This window comes from Apostichopus japonicus, chromosome 21 (genome assembly GCF_037975245.1).
Source record: "Apostichopus japonicus isolate 1M-3 chromosome 21, ASM3797524v1, whole genome shotgun sequence".
NCBI lineage: Eukaryota > Metazoa > Echinodermata > Holothuroidea > Aspidochirotida > Stichopodidae > Apostichopus > Apostichopus japonicus.
In genome coordinates, this window is record NC_092581.1 from 15,364,468 (window position 1) to 15,392,373 (window position 27,906).

Here is a 27,906-nt window from a genome sequence, read left to right on the forward strand (position 1 = left end):
CGATGTTGGATAATACTTCTATTCCCAGGTCATGAGATTATAACCCATCATTTTTTTTATGATTTAAAAATCGCAGTATTATCTCGGTGTGGAGAAACTGATTAAATCAGTTTCTATCATGTGACTTTGGTAAAAAATATGTGAATCAGATCCTGAATTTCGTTGCAGATTTTCTATTCAAAACCAATTTTCTGAGAGACTTTTTCTTAAGAGTATTTTTGTGTCTCTGTGACGCAATCATAGTCTCACTGAAAAAAACAAGCTGAAAAGGATTCACCTTGCGATAAGCCGACGAAACTATGAAGGATGGGTAACAAATTTACAGATTTTTCTGGCCGGAACGTAAAGAAAGCTAGTATATCTAGAATACAGCCCCTGAATACCGATTTCGAGCACAAGACTAAAGGCTGGTAAGAAAAACAAGGACCCAAAATAGTTGGCGGTAAAGGTCATGATACCAGGCACGAACCATTCTGTCCAATATGATCAAAATTGTGACTTATCGTTTGAAAAAAACGTTTGTAAAACTAATATCTGGTTTCAAAGAAATGAGAAAGAGAAATTATTTTGCTCAAAAATTTAATGCTCTAGCCTCACATATTAAAATTAATGGTGAACTCATCACATATTGCAAATCTACACATTAGTCCATTTTGTGACTTTGATATCCCAATGGAGTCTGTTTGCTATCTAGTATGTCCATAAAACCCTTTCTATAGAAGTGCCTTTTTTATGAAAAGTTAGCTTTAGCCTGACATATTAACATTAATGGTAAACACAATGCATACTGAAATATAGACAATAGGCCATGCTGTGATGTTAATTCCAGATGGGAGTAGGTGTGCTACCCGGTATGTCCTTATAAATCTAGTACATCCAAACTTTTTCTAGAAGTGCTTTATCTTAGGAAGCAGCGTGTTCTCCTCAAAGACTCCGTAGTTCTTAGCCTCATATGTAAACTATGAATTGTGAGAGCACAATGCATATTATGAGGACTTCATATGTCGCCATACTGTGGATGACCGTTAACTCCACCAAAGCCCTTTGTCTATTCAAATACTGACCGAACACTTCATCCCCTGACCTGTATGTGTTCTGTAGGTGTCACAGTATAACGTTTATAGTACAGGTGCCTTCCAAACGCCGACCTTAAAAATATGTCCTGATCGTTTAAACCCTATGATAGCTGACATCAAACCTCGTAGCATTTCCACGACAGAGGTTCGGCCTTCTTCAGCTTGATTTCAGTTTTGGTTCCAAGTAGCTGGACTGAGGATTTCTCTGGATGAACGACCTAAGAGGAAGACAAAATAAAAAAGAAAAGAAATTATGTTAGAATCAGAGGTAGTTTGTGATGCAAATGATAGAAATTAAAGCAAAATGACATATTTATGGCTCAAGTTTAAATGGCAATACAATATTATCCATTATTCTAGCCCTAAGACAAAGAAGCTTTTGTTTAACTTTACACCTAAAGCTCTGCGTTGCACTGGCTACGATCTCTACACCATTATGACCGAGCCATGCAAGATCCAAACACACCTGGATACCCGGGGGGAATTTGTTTGTGGTAACATCAATCGCAGACTCCTAATTCTGTAACAAATATTTGTTTTGTTCACGAAATATCTGATGTTTCGTGCCAGATTTTCATTAATTCTTGGTGCAAAGTTTGTGAATTTCAATAAGAAAATGGTTTCATCCCTCTTCTCTTTCTCTCACACTAAAGTCTAAATCGGTCTGCTGAACTTTGTAAATAATAAATAAATAAAAATTAAATAAAAAAACAGAATTATAAAATTCTATACATATCTGAGAGAGCAAAGAAACAATTGGCTTGAAGAGGGTTCAAACCAATGATTTCGGGATTACTGAAGTTATATGCTCCACCAACTGCAACTCCACCAACTTTCTTTGTGGAAAGGGATGGAGGGGGGGGGGGGGGGAAGAGGGTGTAAGTCGGGCTTCTGACTGGCACCTTCAGTCTCGAACTATATGCGCTGGAAAGCTCAGTTTGCAAAGACTACTTGCAAGCAAAACACCATGTGGCACTCACCCCTTCTAAAGTGAAACTTTTCTGGAATCGATTCTTCCCGTTATCGAAACATATATCGACAGAGAGTCGGACGGGGTTAGCTCTGACGACAGTGTTTTCTGGTCGGGTGTTCTTGCAGTAGATGGATAGCACAGCAAAGCCGCTAGTTTGGTGCCAGTCGTACCTGGGCATGGACAAAAAGAAAATCTTTAAATGTTGGTGGAGAAAATGACTCCACTTTCAAAAACTGGCAAGATGTTCCAAAATAGTGCATAGAGGTGAAATTTGGATATAGAGCTACCATTTATAAGACTTATTCAGTCCAAAATAAATAGTGGCAATATAAGGCATCACATTGTTATCTTTACGTGACCACAGAACCCTGTGCCCTCTTTAAATCTGGATGTGTAAAAACAAACAATATGATTTCTTGCAAAGAGTACTCATTATGCAGCACCTACAGTATCTGTAGGAAGCAGACATATTACTTCAATAGCCAAAGAGAAAAAACAGGAGTATTAGAAGGATAGTGTGGGTTTGAGATAATACAGATGGCAGTGACGTAGGAAGGTACTTTTGAGTGGGGGCTGAAGACTGATGGCCAGCCTAGGGGAGGGGAATTTTTATGCATTTCCAGGTGGTCTCAGATGCAATTTGGTGCAATATAGCACACTTCAACACCCACTCCATTTTGCAAATAATTTTGCATTTTCACCTGGCCTTAGATGCAATTTGGTGCTCCAAATGAGATTTTTTTCTCATTTGGAAATGAAAAAGGGGTTTTCTGACTTGCGAAGCGGGGGGCGGAATGATACTTCCGCCCCCTGTATTTTTCACCGGGGGGCTGGCTCCCCCCAGCCCCTCGGTTCCTATGCCCTTGACAGATGGTGTCGGAAAAGGAGACCTGATGGTATGTTGTAGCAAGCAGGTCTCCAGAGGATGGTGTGGGATTTACAAACTCAAGATGGTGTAGGCCCAGACTCAAGAGGATGGTGTGGGTTGAAGAGACCTGATGGTATGGTGAAGTATGAAGATACTCCAGAGGATGGTGTGGGATTGACAAACTCAAGAGGATGGTGTAGGCCCAGACTCAAGAGGATGGTGTGGGTTGAAGAGACCTGATGGTATTTAAGTATGAAGATACTTCAGAGGATAGTGTGGGATTGACAAACTCAAGAGGATGGTATAGGCACAGCCAACATCTAGAGATGGTGTGGGATAAATAGACCTGATGGCATGGTGAAGTATGAAGATACTTCAGAGGATGGTGTGGGATTGACAAACTCAAGATGGTGTAGGCCCAGACTCAAGAGGATGGTGTGGGTTGAAGAGACCTGATGGTATGGTGAAGTATGAAGATACTCCAGAGGATGCTGTTGGGATTGACAAACTCAAGAGGATGGTGTAGGCCCAGACTCAAGAGGATGGTGTGGGTTGAAGAGACCTGATGGTATTAAAGTATGAAGATACTTCAGAGGATAGTGTGGGATTGACAAACTCAAGACGATGGTGTAGTCCCGGCCAGCATGAAGATGGTGGTGTGGGTTAAAGAGACCTGATGGTATGGTGAAGTATGTAGATACTCCAGAGAATGGTATGGGATTAATAAACTCAGGAGCGTGGTATAGGCACAGCCATCATCTAAAGGGTGGTGAAGGATGAAGATACCTGATGGTATGGTGAAGTATGAAGATACTTCAGAGGATGTTGTGGTATTGGTAGTCCCGGCCAGCATGAAGAGGGTGGTGTGGGATGAAGAGTCTTGAGATGGTGGTGTGGTATTGTCAGACCTAAGAGGATGGTGTAGGCCCAGATTGCAGTGGGTGGTGTAGGATGAACCTGATAGACCTGATAGTGTGGTGCAGGAAGAAGATCGTTCAGAGGATGTTGTGGGATGGAGAGGTTCAGGGGTATAGTGTAGGGTCAAGATATGATGACAGAGGGGTGAACGGAGGACTGTCAGTGCAAGAAAATATATTTGGGCAAAATGACTGGCAAATATCAATTCCTTTTTTTCTCTCTAGTTAATAAAATTTAACGTCCAGACTGTGAGAGTGGCACTAATGGATGAGAGGAATGAGGTCCGATGCTAAAGTATACCACATATTTGATTGATTACGTAGGACGCACTGATAGATTTACCTGCAGGCCACCTTCTGTGCCTTTTCTTGTTCAGTTTCAATCCATCTATGATCTCCTGTCTCACATCCTGGTTGTGCCATAAAATTATCAAAGTCAGAGGTCTTAATCTTACAGCACGACCAGTACTTCATTCTGAAAACCAATAAAATATGAAATACAGTAAAAAAATACTAAAAAAAACACCACTTCAAAAAGTGTAAAAGGAAATATCACTTGCATAGTATAAAATCAATTCTGCTATTAAAGTGCTGAAGGCAGGTTCACACACATCCCACGACAGAGCGTCACGTTTTGGGAATGCGGGAAAAAGGGATTTGTGATGGAAAATAAATTTGAAGCAGGAAAACAGGTTCTCTATTTTCAACAAAACTGAGCTACCCAACCTGATGCTGGGAACAACAGGTTGTGCTTGTAGCAACTTCTTCGACATATATATTATCATGACATTGACTGCTAGGCATTCACTTGATTATGAACTATAAACGAAAGGAAAAATTGCTTCTGTGCATCATTTGCCCTTTTGACATTATATAACACCCCACTTAGTTCCCTTGCCCACATCCTGTTTATTATTAAGGGACAGGATGTTTTAGCTGGGGTTCGTCAGGGGTAGTAGTAATACTCACCCTTCGTGGAAAACAGCTGACCCTGAATGGTAAGCGCACCTCTCTCTATTGCTTTGTTCACCCTGATATGTCTGGAGAAGGGAGAGAGAGAGAGCATCATAAATAAACAAAGATGGAAATAGCAGGGGAGAGAAGAGTGAGAGGGAGGGTGGGGGGGGAAGGAAAGGTACTCAGGCTCTTTTTCAACATGATATCTCTGGAGACAAGAGAGATCATCAAATACATAAGAAAACTACAGAGGGATGAAAGGGCGGGGGAGGAAAAAGGACAGAAAGGGGAACGGAGGGGGAAGAGAGGGTATTGTAAGTGAAGGTATGAGAATGAGATGTGGCAGGGAAATAGAGGATATAATGCTATGCTTCCCTGGACTATGCTGGTTACTGCTAATAAGTGTTGTGTGGGTAAAGTATTTCCCTGGACTATGCTGGTGTCTGTTACTAAGTGTTGTGTGTAAAGTACTTCCTTGGACTATGCTGGTTACTGTTAATAAGTGTTGTGTGGGTAAAGTACTTTCCTGGACTATGCTGGTGAATGTTAATAAGTACTGTGTGGGTAAAGTCATAGTTTAAATATATATACTTGATGTTTATGGCGATGCATGGTGGGTTTGGATCTTGTACTTTGCTTCTGCGACTCCTTGCCCTTTGTTTTACTTTCGAGATTGCTTTCTTAGGACCGTAGTGTGTTGGGTAGATGATATCATGAGCTGGTACCAGATAGGCTCCTCAGAACAGAGAGAAAATGGAGTGTTTTAAGCAGGCATAACACCAGTGTTTTAAGCAGGCATAACATCAGTGTTTTAAGAAGGCATAACACCAGTGTTTTAAGCAGGCATAACACCAAAGTTGAAAACGGTTTGCGCTACCTTTGGTGATCTAACAGGTAGCGTTGTATTTGCAACAGGACTGACTGCTTGAACATGTTCTTTTCATCGATAAGACTTGAACTTATGCATTAGAACATTTGTCTGTCTGTGTGGTAAACTTATTTATGTCTTCTAATCTTTTGACCTTACCTTCCCACAGCTTGTATTTTTACAAGAGGTACCTATGGTTACTGTTGACTGCTGAGTTTGTCCTGAAAAGAAAAAGAAGAAAATGATAAGAAAATAAGAAATCATACAAGACTCAACATTTTGACAAAACAAACTTTTTCTTTTGCAAGTAATATTTTCACACTATGCATGGCAGTTTCAATATTAACAAATTCTTTTTCTCATGAAAACACACTGAAGAAAATATGGTGCTGTGTAGAAAATCTGCTATACATGTTTGCACTTGCATGATCTAGCAATTGGACAACTTTGTATAACATTTCGCTATGAGAAGCCGGATACGTTATTCCCTGCGATGCCATCCTGTACCACTTGAAAATTTGTTGTTTTCGTGTAAAATTTTGCTACTGTTGCTGTCAATGATAGCTAAATTTAAACATTGCATTTTATTGGTTTGATACTTACCATCTTCATCGCTTGGCTTGCCAAGGTCCAGTTTACTAAGAGCGGTTTTTAGAGATTGTCCGACAGTCGTTTTTAAAATAATCATCTCCTCATCTTCACTGTATCAAAAGGAAAACAATGTGAAATGATGAGCACAACACGTTCGTAAGGATTTCCCTACAAGATGTTGAAATCAAACTAATAACTAGAGCACCAATGGTGCAGAAGCTCATACCTTTTCGAGCTTAAAAATGTAGGGCCCACAAAACCAATTTTGGGCCCATGAGGGATACCCCCCCCCTCCGTTAGCAGAATCCTGGCCACACCACTGGCTATAATTCCTATTTTCCCCCTTTAAATCCTATTTTCCCCACTCTCTCAAACGATACCATGCACTGACCTACCCTATTAAACTTTCTCCCCTCTACCTTAGCAGACATAACTTCACAAGCACTCCCTACAAGACATAACTTCACAAGCTGCCTACATACCTCAGGCTCAAAGACTTCTAAGAATCGGCAAGTGCTGATTGGCTATAGGGCTCTCATGCTTACAGTTCAACAGTTAATAACAACTCCCAGTCCTGCTTTAATTCCACTAACAGCCTCTGCAGAGCTTAACCACAAATGTAAACAAACACTGCAGACACTGGGAGACAAATTAAAGGAGCTTTGGCAAAAAGTGAAAGCTCAGATTTTTTTAAACAATGGGGATTAATTGTAATTAATTAACTTTTGACCAAAATTTTTTAGGCATCACCTTATTCATACACAATCCAACAATCATCAGTTCAACTTTGAATATGATCCATCAAAATCTTGAGGAGACTGAGATATTTGAAAATATTACAAAGAATGACCCCCGATGACCCCCTAAATGACATTTGACCTCAATTTTCCGAACACCCCTCGTAACTCTCATCCCGAGGAACATTGTGACCATGTTTCATTATAATTGGCCATACACTGTACGAACAGGAGCAATTTGAAAATATAGGGCCGCGGCCCGGGCCACAAAAGACCCCTAGTTGATCTTTGATCTAAAATTCATGAACACCCTGAAGGAAGAACTACCATAGTACTATTGTGACAAACCCTCAACATTGTACCATGGAATCTGTAGGAGAAGAAGCATTTTGCGTATTTCCACAAAATGGCCCATTACGGCCCACAGGTGACCTTTGACCCCAAATTTTGGACCATCTCTGATGGCCCTATACCCAATGGTCCTTGTGTCCAAGTTTCATGAAATTCCATCAAACACTGTGCGAGTGGGAGCGGTTTTACCAATTGTTGACGGATAAAGTGATAGAGTGATAGACGCCGCACTGTAACAATAGCTCACACCAGCATGCTGGTATGAGCTAAAAATTAGAAATTGAATGGTAATTCCGAAAGGAGAACTAATTATGCTTCTCTCATCGGTCAAATATAAATTTAGCTGTGACCAATGGTTTCGAAGTGCAACTTGTATAAAACGGTGTGAAACTCAGCACTTGGTGGATGTAGGATTTTTCATACCAGGGGAAGAAGACATTGACAGGTGGACACCAAAACTTACTATAGAAATAGTGTCGAATAAGAAAACATCGGTGAAAGTTAAGGACTGCTTGCAATCAAAGTTTGGTAAATTTTTCTGCAATGTACCTTGTTTTGGGCAGATTATTTTGACAGCCAGTATTTTGTGCCCATGAAAATTCCCAAAATTGATGACCCAGCCCCAAGCCCCTTCCCCCTCTTCCCCCCTCCCCTCCCCCGGTAAACAAGGAGGAAGGACACCTACTGTACCTTGGTCTCACTTCCTTTTGCTTGGGATTAGGTTGCCTTGGAGCTTCCACTATGACTTCCTCCTGTAAACAGATGGGGTTATGACAAAACATTACGTTTCAAACAGTCACTCGGACTAAATAATTGTTACCATATTGGTGGATGAACATTCTTATTCTTTAATATTCAAGAATAATGAAGACTTTGAAATCTTCATCATTTTCAACTTAAAAGCAGCCGGTCAGGACTATTTTTCAATGCTAATACCACAATATACTGTCCTCACATATCATGCTTCATAGCACTCGTACTGACAGTATGAACAGCTCGGAAACCTTTATCTGAACCTAATGCTAATACCACTCTATACTGTCCTCTCATATCATGCTTCAGAGCACTCGTACTGACAGTATGAACAGTTCGGCACCTATCTCTGATTACAATGCTAATACCAAGTGCTCTATGCTGTCCTCTAATGTCATGCTTTAAAGCACTCCTACTGACTTCCAGTATGAACAGTTTCTAACTATCAGTACTTTTGAAGCATGACATGAAAGTATGGGTTAGAAAGAAAAAGCCAAAATTGGATGTTTTATATAAAGATGAATTATTTAGTTAGTGGATGAAAAATTATGAAATTCATATCACTTTGAACTAAATTCCAATCATAGTTTGAAGAAAGACCTCCAGAAGAAAAGGACTAAAGAGTAAAGACAATGATCTTACAGCTATTTGGCTACATTCTGCTACCAGTAAGAAGAGAAACAATTTCTACAGTTGTCAAGTGAATGCATTTGAAACAATTTCTATGAACTGCATTTATAAATGAAAGCAGATATTTGATTCAGAAAATCACATTCACACGGTCCTGTTTGATGTCGACAACAGCAGACTGGGTAGAGAGCTGACTATCATATCTACTGTATGGAGAGGATATATATCTGGGGTAAGGGGTGAGACAGTCTTCATTGCTTACAGTTTATGGCAGTGTCTTTCTGAGTTTGGACTAAGACAGCCAGAACTTTTAGCGTTAATATTCACTTGGAAATTCTCAATCCACAATTTGCCAGCTCTACCACTTTTGAGCATAAACAGCAGTTCACCTTCGGTTTACAGGTCAGTCACCAGAAATTCCCAAAATACAATTACAAGCATTCAGTAAGACCGAAAGTCGGCAGTTCTTTACATACTACAGTAGGTGCTGTTTGGTAAAATGAATACTTACATGGTCTTTGTCATTGTCAGCATTTACTTCCTCTTTTGGGACTTCTGCCGGCTTATCTGGGTTATGATGTGATTTTTTACAACCCTAGTGAGAGGAGAGGAACAGTGTCACGGTTCCGTCTTACAGACATTAGACTTTTCTTCCACTGCTACTGTACACTACCGAAGACACATCATTCTTGATTGTAGATTGTAAACATACATACTATGTTAACTAAATACTTTATAGGCTACCTTAACCCTATAGGGAGCCTGGGATCCTACAATATAGGTTTACACTCTAGATTTGGGTCACTATTTGTAAAAATGCCCTTTTTTTTGGCCATGTCATCTGCAACTTAGTTTATAACTGACAGGCCTGTATCCAGAAATTCTGAGTTGGAGGGGCACAACAGCTGCATCCTGTAAGTTCTGAAATTTTGATTCCCACAGTATAGGGGCAATGTAATCTTTGCAGGTGAAGGGGAGGGGGGGGGGGTTGGTCCACTAGACCTTGCCACAGGCAAGATAATCCATGTACAACAATATAATGACCTCAACAAACTTGATGGAAAATATCACCCTTTTCTTGGCAGGGCTAAAATTTCATGATGCAGCTGTACAATACAAATCCAGAACTCCTCGGGTATTTTATCATTCCATATAAACTCACAACATAGCCTTCATGATAAAAAACTTACTGGAATATTTAAGAATTCTGTGAAATCAGTAGTTCTTTTCTTGCAGCATGACCAACCCTTGTATGCATCATGAAAGACAGGTTCTCCCGGGTGATGGACACAAGATTCTATGGAGGTGATGAAAAATAATAGAGATAAAATATATATAATTGGCAATTATTCTTACTTCAACACAAATTTGGGAGCATCCCCTTGTGCAATTTGATCTTAATTTGGCATGAAACAAACTGTAGCTCAATTTTATTATAAATACTTATTCAGAAAAACAAAATATAGTGGCTATTTGCACTGGTTCATGGAGACAAACTAAGCTGTGATTGTTTGTATCTACAAATGGCTCAGAGATAAGGGCAACACAGATCACCAGGAATGATATCAGGGCAGGGAATTCACATGAAAGAAGTCATGCCGTAATTAGTGATAAATAATAAGTTGTCTGTTTACCGTTTAGATATTTTAGCAATTTCATTTTTATTTTGGACGAAATACTTGTTTCTGGATGCTGTAGTCTTTAATTTGGAATTTGACCATCATCCCAACTTAGCATAGTGCTTTACCAGTAGCATGGTCACTTCGAAGTTCGGACACCTAAGCCTTAAAACACCCCAAAACTAAATCTTCTGGTATAAATCACCGGAAAATATACTTCATATGGTGGGAGAATTGTGTTATAGTACGATACAGGGCCAAACTTTCTTTCCTGCAAACTGTTTACACGTTGTATTCCAAGAAGATTCTTCGTGATTGTGGAGCTCGTATTTCTTTGCTAGAGTATTGCGAAGTTCGGACACGCAACCCACAGTGTGGCGCTGGTGATAAAATTGGTGGCGAAGTTGCTTTTTCAGTAATTATAACAGACTTCATAGATCTCTGTCATTTTATTGACAAATATGTAAGTAATTTCTTGCACATGGGTCATTTTGGAGAGAAAATAACCGTAGCTTTGTAATTTTTGGTGAAATTTGGCTCTTCCTGTAATTTGTCATGGTGAAATCATGTATTTCATAGGGTGTCCGAACTTCGCTGTGTTCCGAACTTCGCAACAATGACTATATTTATTAAGCAAAATTTGCAACACTGACAATATTTGGGAAACACAATCGCTATGTACAATAAATCATGTGCATATCATGAGTAGGTTATTACGTTTGCGGTAGCCTTTTCTCTTAAATTACTGCAACTTAACTACAGTAGCCTAAGCCTTGGCCACCGTATCTGCCTAGCAATAACTTACCGTTTGATTTGTTCGCAGCACAGATTAGTAAGCCTAGTGTATTAATTTGGGCCTTACACTATAACTTATAAGTCATTACGATTCAATAGGCTAGCGAAACAGTGTTTTTCACATATCTGCTTCAAATTCCAGTTACTGATTTGAAGAAATTTTAAATTATATTAATATGTTCGTTTTAACATATTACCTGGTCCATTACTGTCCTCCGAATATTCAACGGCGCATCCTTTGTTGTAACACCTCATTTTCGTTCGGTTCGGGATCAGAGTGTTTTTCTATCAGAAGGACTACTACTACGGAAAATACTAGAAGTACTATATGTGTGTCATCATTGTATCAATCACATGTACCGCGGTACTGTATGGAGAGAGTCAGTCAACATCTTTCCACTTCGGTGCAGAAATGAAAAGAATTCAGGCGTTAAGAAAGCATAATCTGGATAATGTTATAACACAACCAACCTTTTAGTTCACAACCCACAATGTGTTCATTAATTTAAATTGGGTTCCATTCGTAAAGATTAAAAAATTGTCACTTAATTAAGATATCCATTGAGATATTTATTCATTATTTGTAATATGATGTAGAAGCAGCTTTTTAAATAACGAACGTTCTGGAAAAGCAATGCGTCCACCCAAGGGAATTTCCCTTCAGAATGTACACCGTTCGAGAACATTGAACCACGAAGTTCTTATTACAAGAGTTCCTCACGAACGTGTTTTGTTGTCGAGAAGATGAGATCAGGGTGGGCTAGTTCATGGTAGGGAAATTTACATAGCTAGAAATGAACCATTGAAAGCCCTTTGAAACTTGCAACCCTTGTGAACCAAATACAAATTACGAAAAGTCCAATGACGAAGCAGGAGTTGTTAATTTGTCACTATGGAACCCGGGAGGCCAATACATTGGTTGAATGCCACCGGGGTGGAAATTGAGTGGAGAATAGTTGCCAAAGCATGAACTGATAGGATAATATCACCCCTCCAATCCGTGCCCCTTTCCTCCCATCCCAGCAATCTCCACTCATGCCTACTTAACATCCGGCCTTAGAGAGGAAGCCAAGAAGTACAGTTTGGTGATTCAACACTCGCGAGACCCTTTCTTTTGGAAATTGCGAATTTGTTACACTAACGAGGGCAGCGGGGTTGGGGAGGGGGGGGGGAGAAAACTAGTCACCGGTGTTCAGTATCAACAACATTGAAACTGGAATAAAGATGAAACCAAGCGACAAGTACAGCGTCGATTATTTATACCACTTTCTTAAAATATTCTTTTATTCCGATATTACGCATTCGCACAGGTTGCAAAGGGAGTGTTACTGTATATTCAGACCACTGGCGTAGCGGTCGTGCTTCTCTGTCCACTCATAAGGAGAAGGAGAATCATTTGAAACATACACACAATTAATTATGTTATTTCGCTGGTAAAGACCTATGTCATCAGCCACGCTGAAGTGATGAACATCTAAAGGTCTTCATATTCAGCTAGGCTCAAATTACTAGTATGAATGCATTCCATTCTCACACTGGTTTCCTTATAACATATCTGTAGAATCCAACATTCTATCGATGTGACAAAAAAGAAATTGTAGGTGCTTGTGTCATAATAGAAATACTTGAAAGTGGTAGGACGTATGGGTCACATGGAATTCATTCAGGTGTAAATGTGTTTCGTCCATGATGGGGAGGCATGTTTTCTTGGGAGGAGGAAGGGTTGGGCTGATCGAGGGGAGTCCTAATTCCCCTATAATGCTTATCTTTACAGCAAACCACGCTCTTGCATAAAAGACACATGAATACACTGGAATACACTGAAGCTGCATAAATATATTCTCCATTTGCGTAATTGCACATTTACAACTGTCCTGATGAATTGAGAAGAAGATGAAAAGCATGTACTACTAAAATACCACCTTTCAATAACTAAAATAATTTACAGAGAAAAATTTTTGGTATTAAATTCAAATCATTCTTATGTCACTTGAAGAACATTTTTTTGAGGTATCATTTGACAGAACACCAGGAAAAATCCCATGATGCACTTTGCTGGTCGTTTACTCTCATCCCCTTTTTGGTCATCTTGTCCTATACCTCTGACGAATGGAAACCGAATAAGTGAAATATTATTTCTAAATCCAGAGAATCTTTACCAAAATTCAAATATTTAGCAATGAATATGAATTTTTGCAGTTTGTACTTGAAAAACAACTGCCAGCTCATTATTCGTTCTATTAAAGGTGTAAACCAATTCTTGAATGTTTAAATAATGCTTTTCCACAAGATAAAAAAGTAAAATATAATCTGAAAATGAATCATCTATTGTTTGTCATATCAAAGAAGTATCAGTAGTAACACACCTGACCATTTCTAATCAAAATTAAAAAAATAAAAAACAGACGAAACACCTCTGCTTGTGAGGAAAGGGATAACAAGGACCATTATAATATTAATCTCCTAGTAGAGCTGTCTTAATGGACAAACAAAGGTAACCAGACACTGCAAGCACTCTTTTCAGATTGATTATGTACAACCAATTTAACGAAGAAGATCACATATAAAAAAATTGGCAAAAACGAATGCAGCAGGACTCAGTCAGATGTATTGTGGAGGGAATTTCTGTGCAAAATGGGCAATAATGTTCAACTGGGCCTAGGAAACCCAGGTGGGGTGGGGGGGGGGCATTAATGGGTCAAGTCCAACACTATCTATTGCAATGATTTCAAATGGGCCTGGCATGGACTGATTTTATTGCTCAGATTTTGTGTAGCAGTTTCAAAGGTTACCAAGTTTGGTCACACTTGAAATACTTTGGTTCCCTGCTAAAGATCTTTGCACTTCCTACAATATCAATCCCTACTCTTTAAGGACAGAAAAAGATTTATAATATAGAATACTGCTGTTGGACTTCCTGGAAAATCGATGATTTATTTGGCAAAAATAGGATAATACTTTCAGATATGCACATCATCCATGAGTGAGATTTATTTTTATGTTATTTGCATGACAATATCCATATAAAAGTCATCAATTTGTCTCCAAACTTTTACACATGGCAACCATCTCCAACAGAGCATCTAGAGCTGTGTGTAGATGACAATCATACAGCTTTTATGACCTTGAAAGTTTTGCGGTAACTCCCTTTTATTTGGGTGCAGATCTTCCAAAGTGGCCCCAAGTATATGTATGTATATTAGATCCTCCTGCAAGCAGGAACTTGCGAAGAAGCCTCATTGGTTTATCAAAGCCGCAAGCTGACCAAAGTCAGTCTCTTACATTCATATTTAATGTCCATGATTATGAATTGTTAATTGTCAACAACTCTGTAACTGGACAACATACATTAATCTGGGAGTGACTCGAACCAGGGACCTTATGATTGAAAGGCACCGGCGTTAACCACTGAGCTAACACTCCACAATATATTGCTATATAGCTAGTGGAGGAGGTTGACAAAGGGTGCGAATCATCTCAAGTAGTTATCAGAGTCAGCAGTGACCGAGGAGCTACTGCAACTCTTTAACTGAATAACCGTGAAATGGATTATGAATATACGGCAGAGACACCTTCTAGCCTGCAAGAGATGACAGATTCCAAATACCTGCCAGAGTACAAAATTTGGCCTGATTTTAGACAGCTTGGAGCTGAACCCACATATTTAGCCTGAGTTTCCAAAGATTTGTTAAGAGGTTCTGATTGTCTAAACACACAGGTACAGTATTAAATATCTCAGGGCCAAACAAAATGCTTTAATTCGGCTTCCTTTCAATGCTTGTTGAAGTTTGAACAAGAGTTACCATTATTTTCACCGTCTAGCATATATAAAGATGGGGTGGGGGGGAGGGCAATACTGGTGATCGTTACATCATATGACACATTTAAAAGTTCTTTTTTGTGGCACTGAGATATTATATACCTGTGATATTGAACACTTTTCAACATCTGGGCAATCCTTTGGACAATCAGGAAGTATAATTTATGTGACCTGTCAAAAGAAAAGAGTAAAATAAAAAAAATACCAGGGAAAGATAACAGGTGGGTACACCACATTAGAAGCAGAATAATTCTCTTTCATATGGTAATGTTCTCATTCATAGCATGAATTTTTCTATTAAAAACTTGGCAAACAATTAGCACCACACTTAATTAAAAAAAAAAAAAAAACTGTTTTTTTAGTACATTCAAGATTGTCACAATTTGCTACTAAACTTCATACCACCGACTTGTGTCTTTGTTAACAGCATGACTTGGGAGGAAGCTATGACCTTCTTGGTCTCGATGTAAGTCTTACTGTTAGCTGATGTTTGGTCAAGGTTATATTTATAGTTCACCATCATCCCACAGGAAGCAGTCAGCCCTCTTTGAGACGAATCGCCCATCCAGTTCAGACGCCATAAGACGGCACCGTTCCTCAGATGGAAATTGGCTGAAGAAGAAGAACAAACGGATCATCAAAAACCTTGATATCTATGAAATCCAAAATGCAGCAGGGAGAGACATTACAAATGAAAGAAAAAAAAAATAAAATATAAAAGTGACTGGAAAAAATTGTAAAAATACTCAATATAGAACTTAAAGATGAAGAAAAAACCATTTGAAATAAAGAGGGGAAAATAAGGAGTGAATTGTCTTACTAATTATTCTTTTTGAGTACCGATGAGAAATGTTGAGTATGACATCCAAGAGTTCCCTAACATGAATTGGTGACAATGGTGAGGATTGCGTACTATACTACCTTCAGAAGTATGGTTGTTAGAGGACAGTGACTGAACGCTTCTGTGATATTTACTTTTATTCCTTTGAAACTTTGGTTTTTATGACATCAGAAACAAGGCATTTATGTTTCATTCTATTTGATAACTCACCAACAGGATTGAGAGCATAGCCTCTCCTCTTTTCTGTCAGTAAATATCTGTGAAATAGAAGAGGACCATTCAAGGGTAACGTCATTCAGTCTTGCATTCCACTTCATAACAGCTTGGTAGCATCTTGTGACTTAGCGGTAACAAACATGCTCTACTTCCTGCTGAACTCTTGCGATCAAGTTATTTGATATCCTGTATCAAACTCTCTGTCAGAGAGAGGTTAAGGGATCAGCTACAGGTCAAGAGAATCACCAACCAACAGAGGAAAATAATCTGTGTAGCTCAATTTAGTTTGCAGTAAAGTCTAAACTAGCACCTTAAAAGTTTCTAGAGAGGTACCAGCTATTGGTCACAATGAACACAATGAGACATTTAGCTTACCTAGCACATAGCCTCATAAGTGGCTGTTTAAGTATAGTTTTGAGGTCTTCAGAGAGAGACCAACTATTGGTTGTGAGAATCTCCTTAATGAGAGGCAGGCCCTCCAAATCTTCATCTGTGGCCTTCTTTATCCTCTGCAATTCTTCTTTCGAAAACAATTCCTTATTGCTTGGATCTGAAAAAAAAAATTCCCAAAACATTTTTTGAAGGATTAGGTAATAAGTCAATCATGTGATCGAAACTTGAGCTTTTGTGAAAATTATAACTTGTTACAACACTGAGTAATTATTGACGTAAAACTCTAAGGTCACCTTTGCCAGTCCCCTGTGCCTCCCATCTCTGCTTCATAAAAGTATCAAGGGTTTATACAGCTAAACCAATAAATGAACTTGACTTGCTTTCCTCCTTTGTTTTTGTGTAATTAATTAAGTCATACTCTTCTTCACCAAAAGTCTACATGGATTTTCAAAAGCAATTCTTTCTTTTCACTCGTTTAACTTGTTTGAACTGTAAATTCTCATTGTACACCTGTTAAGTAGTAATAAAGCAAACAAGCTCAACATAACAATGGTTTTCTGTATTCTTATAAGAAGGAAGAGCATATCCCAATTGATAAAAAAAAAAAAAAACTTTACAGCAACTCACCTCTCATTTCTTGATTTATACTTGACATCAACCAATCTCTGAACCCAGGGATTGGCGATAAGCTGGAAAACACCTCCATCTTTCGAAATTCTTTCCTCAATTCTTTAACGACGCTCTTGATGAGGAAGTTTCCAAGTTCTATTCCCTGCAAACCTTAATGACCACAGGGGGGGGGGGGGAGACATAAAGAGGTTAATTATAGCATGTTGGCTGTAAACACTTTAACATACCACAATAACCAACAACCAATATGGATAACATTTTTGCACTGAAATGTAAAGGATATGCGATATACATTTAGGAAAGGGGGAAATAGTCGTGATGCTGGTCATTATCAATTGGATACATTCTAGACTGATTATTGATCGTAAGTAAAACCAGACAGCCAAACTGCAGTGCGGTTTCCATGATGCTACATGAATAATCTTATATGAATGTGACACACTACGCTGCTTGTTATTTACTAGGCGTTTCGGTGGGAGATACGGTACATTATGAAACAAGGTTTCCACAATTTGATCCCAGGTGACTCCAAATGACCTTTGACCTCTACAAAAAAACAATAAGCTTCTTGTACTTAACGTGTAACAATTACATACTAAATATGAGATTGTTCCAAGCTACCCTTCTTGAGATATCATGTTTACAAGGTTTTCACAATTTGTCCCTGGTGACCCCAAATGACATTTGGGCTTTGACCTCCACCAAAAACAATAGGGATCTTGAACTCAATGTGTCATAACTACGTACTAAATATGAGAATGACATTGGTCCAAGCTTCCTTTCTTGAGATATCCTGTTTACAAGCAAGACATCACAGACACACGCACACACATCAAACATACACGCACTCATCCGCCTGTATGACTACAAAGGTTATGATTATCATCAAAACCAAAAAGGGAAATATTTCTAAAAAATTTAATACTCTGTTACCTTTCTGAGCAGAAGATATTGAGTAGAATATTCCTGCATTAGCCTGTGAATGGTCTTCACCATCCAACCAAGTTTCCGACAAATTTAAGAGACGACGACCCTGGAACTGGACGATCGTCTGTTGTGGGAAAGAAATGTTAATTTCCCAAGTGAATTTGGAGACACCATTTTTTGAAGAAAATGCTGAAGTATTTCTTCTGGCCCAAAATGGTCCTTACTCGACTCGGCCGGCTTATGACAGGCAACACAATCCAACTCTTACATGCTAGGAAAGATGCTATAACTTGACAGTTTTGTTGTAAAGTCTGACTTGCTTTATGTATTAGCATTACTAGTTGTATTAAAAGTTGAACAGAGATACCTACAATACTTGCTTCAAACCCATAAGAGGTATAATACCTAACTCATAAAGAAATATATCATAAATGAAGTACTATAGAAATGAAAGCTACAAAATACTTGGAGTAGATATCAAAGTAAGAAAATATGCACTAAAATGACATGCATTTTGAGCAAAAACACCAAAACATCATTCTAGCTTTTTAGCAACTTTTTATAAAATGGTTTATTTAATCATTTAAGAATCTTATCGTAAATGGTGATTTAACATTTCTGATCAGATACAGGGGAAGAAAACTAAGAAGCTTGAAGAAAAACAAACTACATATTACATAAGAAGGAAAAGTATCAGGAATTCATAGATAAAGTTGAAAATTTTATAGCTTGCTCATATGCCAAGAAAATGAACTTTTAATTGTATTCACTTAATTTGGATGAAAAAAAAAGTTGTAGTGATTTTTGGCATCACAGACAATTAACACATTATGTCACTTTCTTAGGAATTTTTTTTCTCTTGTCCATTCAAAGATCTGTTATATTTATCTTTCTGTTGATTTGTGGGGTGTACTGTGGTAATTTGCCGGGCAGCAAAGCAATGTTGACTTTTGATATCACCTGATTTTTAAGCAAAACAAGCTGAGGATTAACTCTTGAGCAATTACAATAACAAATGGCTGAAATCCTAAAACCTTACATGCATGGAAGTTTGAAATCTACATTTTTAGAACTTCCAACAGCTGAAAACTAAAGTACAACTTTTGAATCTGTAATGATCAGAAAGATAAACGGTATTGGCATTGTACCCAATAACAGACCAGCTGTGAATTCAATAAGATGCACTATGCACTAAGTTCATACAAGCTATAGATGGTGGGTTATAGTAATAATAATAATAACTAGCAGTTATTTTTATGACGCTTAAGCAACCACAAATGTGGGAGAAACAAGCAAGTGCTTATGGATAACAACTTACACGTCCTGTGGTTTCCAATTCAACATTTTAACTCAAATTTGGAATCTTTTCAATTTAGAAAGTCATTTCAGATGGGAAAACCATAGATTGCTCTTGGATGAAAAAGCCACCTTACCAGGACCTGGCCGGGAATCGAACCCCAAACCTCCCGATTGCTAAGCCTCATTGCTTCAAACGCCACTGCCTTTATCCACTCGACCGCCACAGCACTGGTATGGTTATCAAGTGTATATTAGCTGAATTGTACATCCAAACAAACAAACATTTCTTTTGCTTATGGAAAGGAATAAAAAACAAGGAACTAATATTGCAGCCAGGGATTCAAGAACAATGGTGTTAAAAAGATCAAATGTTTACACTTACCTGTATTGACTCTGGTATATCCATCATAAGGGCACAGTGCAGTACCATAACAGGTTCTTTGGGCATGCTGTTGTGGGTAAATACAAAACATCTTCTATATGGGCCTACTCTGTGTTTGATGTCAGTCCAGCCTCTGATAGGGTGGACAGCCTCAATTGCACTGACCTGTCAGAAAAGAAAATTGTCCAAGGTTAGCAAAAATCATATTGTTTGGACAAACATCATGATTTTTCTGTTAGTTATGTACTTCAGTTTGTACAGAACATAGTATTAGTCATTAAACTAAATGTGTTTAAAGATTTAAGAGCTCCTTTAAAGAAAGCTATATATTTACTTTGTTCCACGATTACCTGTCTCCCCACAACCTTTTAACACTGTGCACCCTCTACGACCGGCTCCTCCGGTCACCGCCCTTCCTTCTCATTCTACCATCCAAAGTGTCTAGATCGTTATTTTCGAGCAGATTTTTTCCATCGGATTTCGTCCACTTTTGGTTTCCTAGGATCAGGTTTTCCCATCCACTGTGTTTGGTAAGGTTTGAAGTAGTTTGCAGCCGCGGGCCTCTAGCCGAGGCACGTTGTTAAGGTAATATTATATATATTATATTTATCTCTTCCTTGTTAGCTTATTTCCCCTCCCCTGCTCTCCCATCTCCTGTCATATTTTAGTTAAGAAGTTGTTTCCTTAACTTGGGGTTTATCAGTCATGTCTAGGAGGAAACTGAAGTGCGTCAATTGCTCCATGTTCCGTCCAGGGAGGGCTTGGGACGAGCATGACCTTTGTCCTAACTCCTAAGTGCCGCACATGCACCAGAAGGGACCTGTGTCTGGTGTGTATCCAGTTCAGCCCCAGTCAATGGCGAGAGATCGATGCCTGGCTAGCAGGACAAAGGATGAAACTTCAGGACAAGTTAGACTTGCTCCCCAACCCCAGCTGCTCCCTAGTAGAGGGAGAATTAGAAGAGATGGGAGAGGAAGAGGAAGGAGAGGTGGAGGAGAGGGACCCAGAGAGGGCCGAGGAAGAGATTGAGGAGAGAGAAAGAGAAAGAGAAAGAGAAAAAGTGCCTCCCACGGTCCCGGCGACGTCTGGTCTGATTTTCAAGGAAAATGGCAAGGCTTCGGCCAAGAAAAAATTGCCCATGAAAAAGTTTGGCACGGCTGGCCTGGAGAGAGCATCCCAAGCCGGGTCCCAAAGGAGCACTCCTACGGAGAGGCAGGTGCCGCGGGCACCGGAAAGCCCAGCACAACAGGGAACCTGCGGCCGGAGGGTCGCTGGCACATCAGAGCCAGTCTCGGAGTGGGGACCGAGAGTGAGAACCTACGACCCCCTGCTGGGATCCCACACCAGAACAGCAGAGGAAGAGAGACAGCCCTCAGACCAGCCAGACAGGAACGCAGTAAATCACGGTCCCGATCTCCCAGGCGAGGCACTAGGAGGAGATGGTCACCAGCCTCAGACCAATCATCTGACTCCTCCTTCGACGGTTACAGGAGGTACCGGCCCCAGAAACAACCCATGAGGAAGAACCAGCGTGGCTGGCCCAATTAACAGGCCTCCTGAAACCGCTCTTGGAAAGAGAACAACAGAGAGCCTGAGTGGAGGCAGAAATTGGGAGCCGGAGGGTAGCGGCCACGACCAGTGTGGTCCCGGTTCTGCCACTGTCCCCGGAACCGGAGAAAGTCGTCGCCGGAGAGGACACCCTAGATTGACCTCTCAGGATTGGAAGAGGAAACTGACGAACCCCCGAGGTTCGAGCCCCTAGAGGACGAATTTGTATGTAGCCTCGAGGAGGAGGACATCCCTATGGCAGGAGGAACATTGCCTCCAGAACTGACAATGCGGGTGGCGGACATCTTCCGAAAACACTTGGGCTTTGAAGAGTCGCCAGGCATACCACATGAACCATTTCGGGTCTCCAAACTGAAGGCGACAGGGGAGGTTGCGAGCCGACCAAGAACCGCCATGCCAGTCGACCCCGCCTCTTGCTACGACAGGTTCGAGGCGATCGCAGACAAAAAGAGATGGACTGCATTCCCAGCAAAAGCAGAACGATCCATCAGAGTACCAGACGACGCTTGGAAAGCTTGGTTCAAGTGCCCATCCATCCCGCAGGAGGCTAAAGAAAAACTGATATCAGAACAGGGTTCCTCATCGTCACAAATTTTCAGAAACCCTAATCAGAGAAAACTAGAGCTACTGGTCGACGTGGACGTAGCAGCACGTTCAGGTATGAAGTTTACCTCCGTCCTCATGATTGCCACGGAGGTACTTATGAGGAACCACCAACAGCTCCCTCAAGACGTCAACCATGTCTCCAGAAATAAAGCTGGACAACTATTAGTACTCCTGGGTCCGCTCGTGAGGCTGGCTTTCGATCACATTGCCCGAGTCGCCACACGATCAGTGAAGGTCAGGAGGGATAATGTCATATCCTCCATCCACTGGCCATTGTTGGAAGCCAAGGTGAGGATGTTGTCGAGGGTCATAGAGGGTTAAAAGGTTATGGGGAGACAGGTAAGCTTGTCACTCGTAAACATCCAAACCAGTAAGTTTTGGAATAACTGAGTTCTCCCCCCACCCATTTTTTTCTTTTGCAGCATAACCCCAACATGCACTTGAGGAATATCTGTCTTCATTTAGCACAACATGTGTTATATTAAAGCAAATAGGCCTTAACTAACAGTATAACTTGACCATTTGAAGCAAAAAGCAAACTCTTCTTAGCATCAGTTTGCAACATAGCAACTAATTCTTCTACTACAAAATGTGATTGTTAGTGGAATAAAGTCCTGTATTCTAGTTTAGTTTAGAAAAGAAATGTTACCAAGCAGCTATGTTAATGGAAATCTCATTCTTATTCACGACTATATATAAAATTTGATGGAACTCAAAAGTTTGCTTGTGGAAAAGCTTATCATGAAAAAAACATTTGGCAGATTACCACCATACCATCGATGTTACTCAAGACAGAAACAAATTTCAAATCATTCCTGAGGGCCTACCTTTTCTAACATTTCACAAGATGACTGCCAGGTGACTCTCTCCAGATTTAGAAAGCCAGCAGAGAACCAATGAGAGAGCATCTCCTTCAAGGTCACATTCAATGCCTTCAAGTTGTGATCTGCTGACCCGTGAGCATTAGACAAATGATCCTGGATTAACGGAAAGAATCGATTTAATTGCTCAATTAAAAGATGTATTTTAAGTTGTTGTGTGATCCCTCCCAAACTACCCACTGAGGTTGAACATGGGACAAACACTTTAAATTTGTTGATCTTTTCTAATTTTGTAAACAGTTGTTGAAGTTAAACGGATTACTACGATTCAATCCATCGGCATAAAACATATGAGAGGAAATGATGTTACCCTTTATTAAATTTGCATGTAAACTGATCCAACAATTTCACATTCATGGTCAGATTTGGATGGACCTATCCATTGAGTAAACTAGAGTTAAGAGGTGAGTGATTGATTCAGTGCTTACCAATAAATCTGCTCTTAAGTCAACAAGAAATTTGACTCCTCCATTCAGTTTACTGATAAATGTAAACAGGTCCTGGTAGTTTGGGGTTAGACGTTGACTGAGACGATTCTCTGCTTGACTCACAGCTGCCTCTCCCTTCTCCTGAAGATCAAAATAATCATCTTCTTTTTTGTTAAAGTGATTCTTGCTTGACGGTCTACCTGAGATGACTTTACATTTTGCATAAATTGACGGTCGACTTTACAGGTGAAGTAAGCCTTGTAGAAGAAACTCTCCATTTACAAAAAAAACTTTGGAAACACAAAAGGGTTCCAGAGGTATATCTTGGAGTATACTTCAAACTAAATATAAGAGGTCACTTCAGAATTAACAATGTTACAGAAACACCAGAAATGGTTCTAGACAAAATTTTGGAAAGTTCAGAATGTTCAGTAGATGTATTTTCAGATACTGCAATTAAATGCTCCAAGGAAATCTAGTTAAAGAATAGATCTATAAGTTTAGATCTAGATGAATGGAATAGAGGCTTAACGTAAGATCTCTTCTCCTCATACCTGAGCAGTCAATAGATTTTTGGCGGCATCAATTACACTTTCATGATCCAATGACCCTTCTTTAGCCAGATCCTTCAGAAATCTCAACTGTTGCTCGGACGATGACCCTCGATAATAATTACACAGTGATTGAACTTCTGCCTGGGAGTAGGAAAAAAAACGGAAAACAAACCAAAAAACACCAAAGATTTTGGAGAGGATTGTACAGTGGACGGTTGCTATCTTGAATTTAAATATACTATAGGCAATTATGGGTATTTGTACAACACAAGAGTTTTCCAAACTTGATACATACAAAAATACTTACACCATTGGTGTCCCACTGAATTACATAGACTAAGGCTGCTGTGCTTAGCATAATGATAAAACTTTAGTCTAAACAGGATCTCCATGCAATGGACTGACGCATTGTTCAGTACCAAAACTAGACAATATTTCTTTTCACCATCAAGTAACAAGTTCAGTCCAAAGTTTTAAATGAAAATTCTCTGAAAATGAAACAGGCCAAGGACATATGTGTTGACATTGTTGAAAAGTAACAGATCTACTGTCCAAGAATTAAACCCATGAATTTTCTACATAATTTCAGACCTAGGGAGAGAGAGGTACTTGTAATTACATATTTGATTTGTTCCAACCTTAAACTTGCTAAATGCACTTTGTAGCTCAAACCCTTTCTCACTTACCTCAGAAATCCATTTTCTTCCAGTCTTTGGTGTCGGGGAAAGCATTGCTTTCAGAAGTCTCTGTGTGGGATCAAGACTCTCTTCACCAGATTCTGACGAGCAGAGACCACGAGCTAGGCCGACCTTAAAGGGTGACATCTGTCTTGTCTTGTATAGTCCAGAAACGTTCCTCTGTGAGACTGACCATGTTCTATAGATAAACCTGGGCAACATCGCCTTCAGAGATGGAGCAACACCGGGGCCCCTGAAGTCGCAAACAAATGCTACTCTGTAAATCCAAAATCCAAATTTGAGAACTGAGGTGCTGAACTATCTGATATCAATGAGGGATGACTCAGAACTTTTCATATCAACAGAATAAGAATTAATTACATGTATGCTCCCCAAACATAACCTCCATGTTCGAGGCTGGTTGTTAATAAACCTTAAGCTGTTTACGTATGATGACACCATCAGGAATGCAGTAAAGCTATAGGCTATTTTGCACTTCTAAGCAAACAAGAAATATGTAAAATGAGAACAGACAAATGAAAAATCTTACTGCAAATGCGATCACATGATGTGTTGTTTCAGTGTATTGTTATGTAGTGTGCATCATGTAAAGTTGTAGTGATACTGTGCGTGCGTGTATCAATTGCCTGCCTAGGTTAATTGTTACTGAACCCTTGAACTTTATGCTGAAGGTTGCAAAATTTACGAACAAGTTAAAAAGCGACAGTGGTGAAAGTGCCTCTAAATTCAGCTACAACTTCAGTAATTTAGACCAATTTTGCCAGTTTTTTTTATAAACTTTTCAATTCTTATAATGGTACTCATTCATTGTTTAATGTTGTAGTTGAAGCAGATACAGTAGCAGATACAGTAGGTCTATTTATATTGAAAAGGTTAAGTACCATGGTAGTGTTTGGCAGTAAACTGTATACCTTATCACAGATCTGTTACATTACAGGGGCGTATTCAGGGGGGGGCGCAACAGACGCGCGCCCCCCCTATTGGCCGTCACCAAAAAAAAAAAAAGTTTAGCAAAAAAAAAAAAAAAAAATTGATGACGACCTTTATGTGAGATGTCGGTGATCGCTCAACCCCCCCCCCCCCTCCCGTATGCTTTATTTTTTGTTTGCCAAAAAAAGGTTCTGGCGAAGTTCGGCGGCATAATAGTTTTAGAAACATAGATGGTAATTGTGTTTGTATTATCACTATAAACACTAAATGACATGCCAGCCATACTAAATTGTGCATTTTGTGTCCATATTTACTGGAAATGTTGCTTATTATCAAGGTCGAAAAATGGATGACATATGGCCATGGGCGGCGATCCTGGGATGGAAATGGGTTGAGGGGTTGTAATGCACCATATCCCCCCCCCCCCACCAAATGCCAGGGATAAGAATATTTTCATGCCTACATTTATGCATCTTCGTTAATGTACGGCTCTTTTTTAGCTTCATTTCTCGCCTACCATAAACGCAGTGCGATCTTTTCAAATAAAGCGTCTTTATAAAGCAAAAATAGTTGACTGTAGGCTTCATTGGCCCTATAACAACAAAATGTATTATTGCACCCACGGTATTGATATAGTACATATATGCACCCTCATAGTATTCATATACTGTAGGCCCTATAGTAGGCCTACACACGTACATGTTCCCTCCAACAGCTGAGAATCTCATGTAACCAGGGTAATGCTTAATACACGTTTCACCTGGATGCCCTAGCAATCGGTACCTAGGAATGTAACTATGTGTAATTGTGTATTGCATGTGTATAGGCCTATAATAGCCTGCATGAGGCCATTTTCTTCATCGAATAATATAACAGAGCTCTCGAACATTCTAACGTTGCGCCTGAAACAAGATTGACAGTGGCAATTTTCCCAAAATAACACCCTAAATTTAAAAAAAAAGTATTTTGGATCCTGATTATGAGATATTTCTGACATGACATCCCTATTTTAAAGTTGGGTATATGCCGCTTGGAAACCTCGGGAAGTGCCGTTTCTGGCCATCTAGAGGGTTTGTTAATCCCAAAATTTTCTTGTACGCTTCGCGCCAACCCATGGTGGTGCTACGCTTAGATAGTCAACAAGGTCATATCCCCCCCCACTCGGAAGTACGGATCGCCGCCCATGCATATGACACCATTTTGCATTTCAGCCCTACTTTGAAAGCAAAAATTGTACACCCCTCCCCTTAGACCCATCCCCCAGGACGGCGATCATTCATGCCTGGCGTCCCCCTATTGGAAAATCCTGGATACGCCCCTGCATTATGCCAAAATATTTGTAATTGCTACATTGTGCTACCAACAAGTAACATGTTAGGAACTATGCACTATATTTCATAAATGGACCTTCCATTACATGTTCTTAAGTTAAGACTATCTTAAGAAACACTAACAGCAACATTTCTTAGAATTTATTAGAAACTACTAGTACTGGGCATGGTAGTAGCCTGAATACCCAATGCAGAAGAAGGCACACAATTGGGGCCAGGTCGATAATGCGGAAGGGCGTAAACCGCGGAAGTCGATAAACCGGGTTCAGTAATAGAGATACTGGGTTCGTTATCAACGGTTTCCGCGGTTTTGGCGTTATCCACCTTGCACAAACTCCTCTAGTTTCGCAATTGTAAAAAACATTTCCTTGTTTTCGACCGGGATTTAGTGAAATGAAATCTTCTATCCCCACATCTTCTTGGCGCATTACAGCTGAAATCTGCCTCAACACTTTTCCACCCTCCCTTGACAATCATCTAGTTTCGCCATAGTAATAAAACATTTCCGCAGTTTCGACCTGCATTTAGGGAAAAAGTCTACAACCCCATCACCTTCCTGGCGCATATTGACTGAAATGCGCCAAAAACACTTCACCCTCTCTTGACAAAATCCTCTAGTTTTGCCATTCATTGTGTGAAAAAACATTTCCGCATTTTCATCCTGCATGATTTAGTAAAAAAAACCTAAGCCCTTCCCCACAGTCCCTCCTGGCGCATATTGGCTGAAATGCACTCAAAACACTTTTTCACCTTCTCTTGACAAAATCATCTAGTTTCGCCAGTGTAAAAAAAAAATAACTCATCCATTGTAAACTACGATTTCCTTGTTTTGACCTACATTTAGTGAAAAAGCTTTAAACCCTCACCCATTCCTGGCAAATATAGGCTGAAATGCGCCCAAAATACATGGTCACCCTCCCTCGACAAATTCCTCTCATTTCCCGGTTTATCGATTTCCGCGGTTTCTGCGTTTCATCGTTATCGACCTGGCCACACAATTGGTCTGTGAATAGCTTACTGTAAGACTTAGTTTAGTGTGTTCTAGCCTAAGGTACCCTAGTCCAGCCTTTAAATATGAGTAAGTTGTTAACAATTGTCCTTTAGGCATAAATGTCAACAACATCATATAACACAGGCCTAGGCTGGGCAACTTACTTTAGCCTGTATTGTATTTTGTAGCCTAGCCCTAAATTAGGACTGGCCTATCGTAGCATTCGACAAATTCATTGGCATGAAAGAAGAAGATAACAGCAAAATTGAAAAAAC

The 27,906-nt window shown here is 39.7% G+C and overlaps 2 protein-coding genes and 1 long non-coding RNA gene across 3 annotated transcripts; all 3 read right to left on the bottom strand.

Annotated features, from left to right (window-relative positions):
- Nucleotides 1-210: 210 nt before the first annotated feature.
- On the bottom strand, nucleotides 211-11,589 carry LOC139962622 (cysteine and histidine-rich domain-containing protein 1-like). Its single transcript, XM_071962770.1, has 10 exons — nucleotides 11,333-11,589; nucleotides 9,912-10,018; nucleotides 9,233-9,316; nucleotides 8,029-8,090; nucleotides 6,263-6,360; nucleotides 5,819-5,880; nucleotides 4,804-4,874; nucleotides 4,178-4,309; nucleotides 2,057-2,219; nucleotides 211-1,294 (listed from the first exon to the last, which is right to left on the bottom strand). Exons 1-10 carry the CDS (start codon nucleotides 11,388-11,390, stop codon nucleotides 1,193-1,195), a joined length of 939 nt encoding a protein of 312 aa, XP_071818871.1. The 5' UTR covers nucleotides 11,391-11,589; the 3' UTR covers nucleotides 211-1,192.
- Nucleotides 2,965-4,170, bottom strand: LOC139962623 (uncharacterized). The gene is made up of 2 exons (XR_011791281.1): nucleotides 3,370-4,170; nucleotides 2,965-3,153 (listed from the first exon to the last, which is right to left on the bottom strand). It is a non-coding gene; the product is annotated as an uncharacterized lncRNA (long non-coding RNA).
- A 1,362-nt stretch (nucleotides 11,590-12,951) lies between the features above and the next one.
- Nucleotides 12,952-27,813, bottom strand: LOC139962784 (malonyl-CoA decarboxylase, mitochondrial-like). The gene is made up of 11 exons (XM_071963105.1): nucleotides 27,796-27,813; nucleotides 24,368-24,635; nucleotides 23,682-23,822; nucleotides 23,128-23,268; nucleotides 22,646-22,795; nucleotides 19,644-19,808; nucleotides 17,969-18,086; nucleotides 17,033-17,185; nucleotides 16,388-16,562; nucleotides 16,007-16,053; nucleotides 12,952-15,567 (listed from the first exon to the last, which is right to left on the bottom strand). Exons 2-11 carry the CDS (start codon nucleotides 24,578-24,580, stop codon nucleotides 15,332-15,334), a joined length of 1,539 nt encoding a protein of 512 aa, XP_071819206.1. The 5' UTR covers nucleotides 24,581-24,635; nucleotides 27,796-27,813; the 3' UTR covers nucleotides 12,952-15,331.
- Nucleotides 27,814-27,906: the final 93 nt, after the last annotated feature.

Bases quoted from the DNA above. Each gene is read 5' to 3' on its own strand.
- LOC139962622 (XM_071962770.1), bottom strand. From the start codon at position 11,390: ATGAGGTGTTACAACAAAGGATGCGCCGTTGAATATTCGGAGGACAGT. The intron at 6,361-8,028 runs GTACAGTAGGTG...CTTTTGATACAG, and splicing joins CAAAAGGAAGTGAGACCAAG to TGAAGATGAGGAGATGATTA. The intron at 4,875-5,818 runs GTAAGGTCAAAA...TCCCTTCTCCAG, and splicing joins AAAATACAAGCTGTGGGAAG to ACATATCAGGGTGAACAAAG.
- LOC139962784 (XM_071963105.1), bottom strand. From the start codon at position 24,580: ATGTTGCCCAGGTTTATCTATAGAACATGGTCAGTCTCACAGAGGAAC. The intron at 23,823-24,367 runs GTAAGTGAGAAA...TCCTACTCCCAG, and splicing joins GAAGAAAATGGATTTCTGAG to GCAGAAGTTCAATCACTGTG. The intron at 15,568-16,006 runs GTGAGTTATCAA...CTTCTTCTTCAG, and splicing joins CTATGCTCTCAATCCTGTTG to CCAATTTCCATCTGAGGAAC.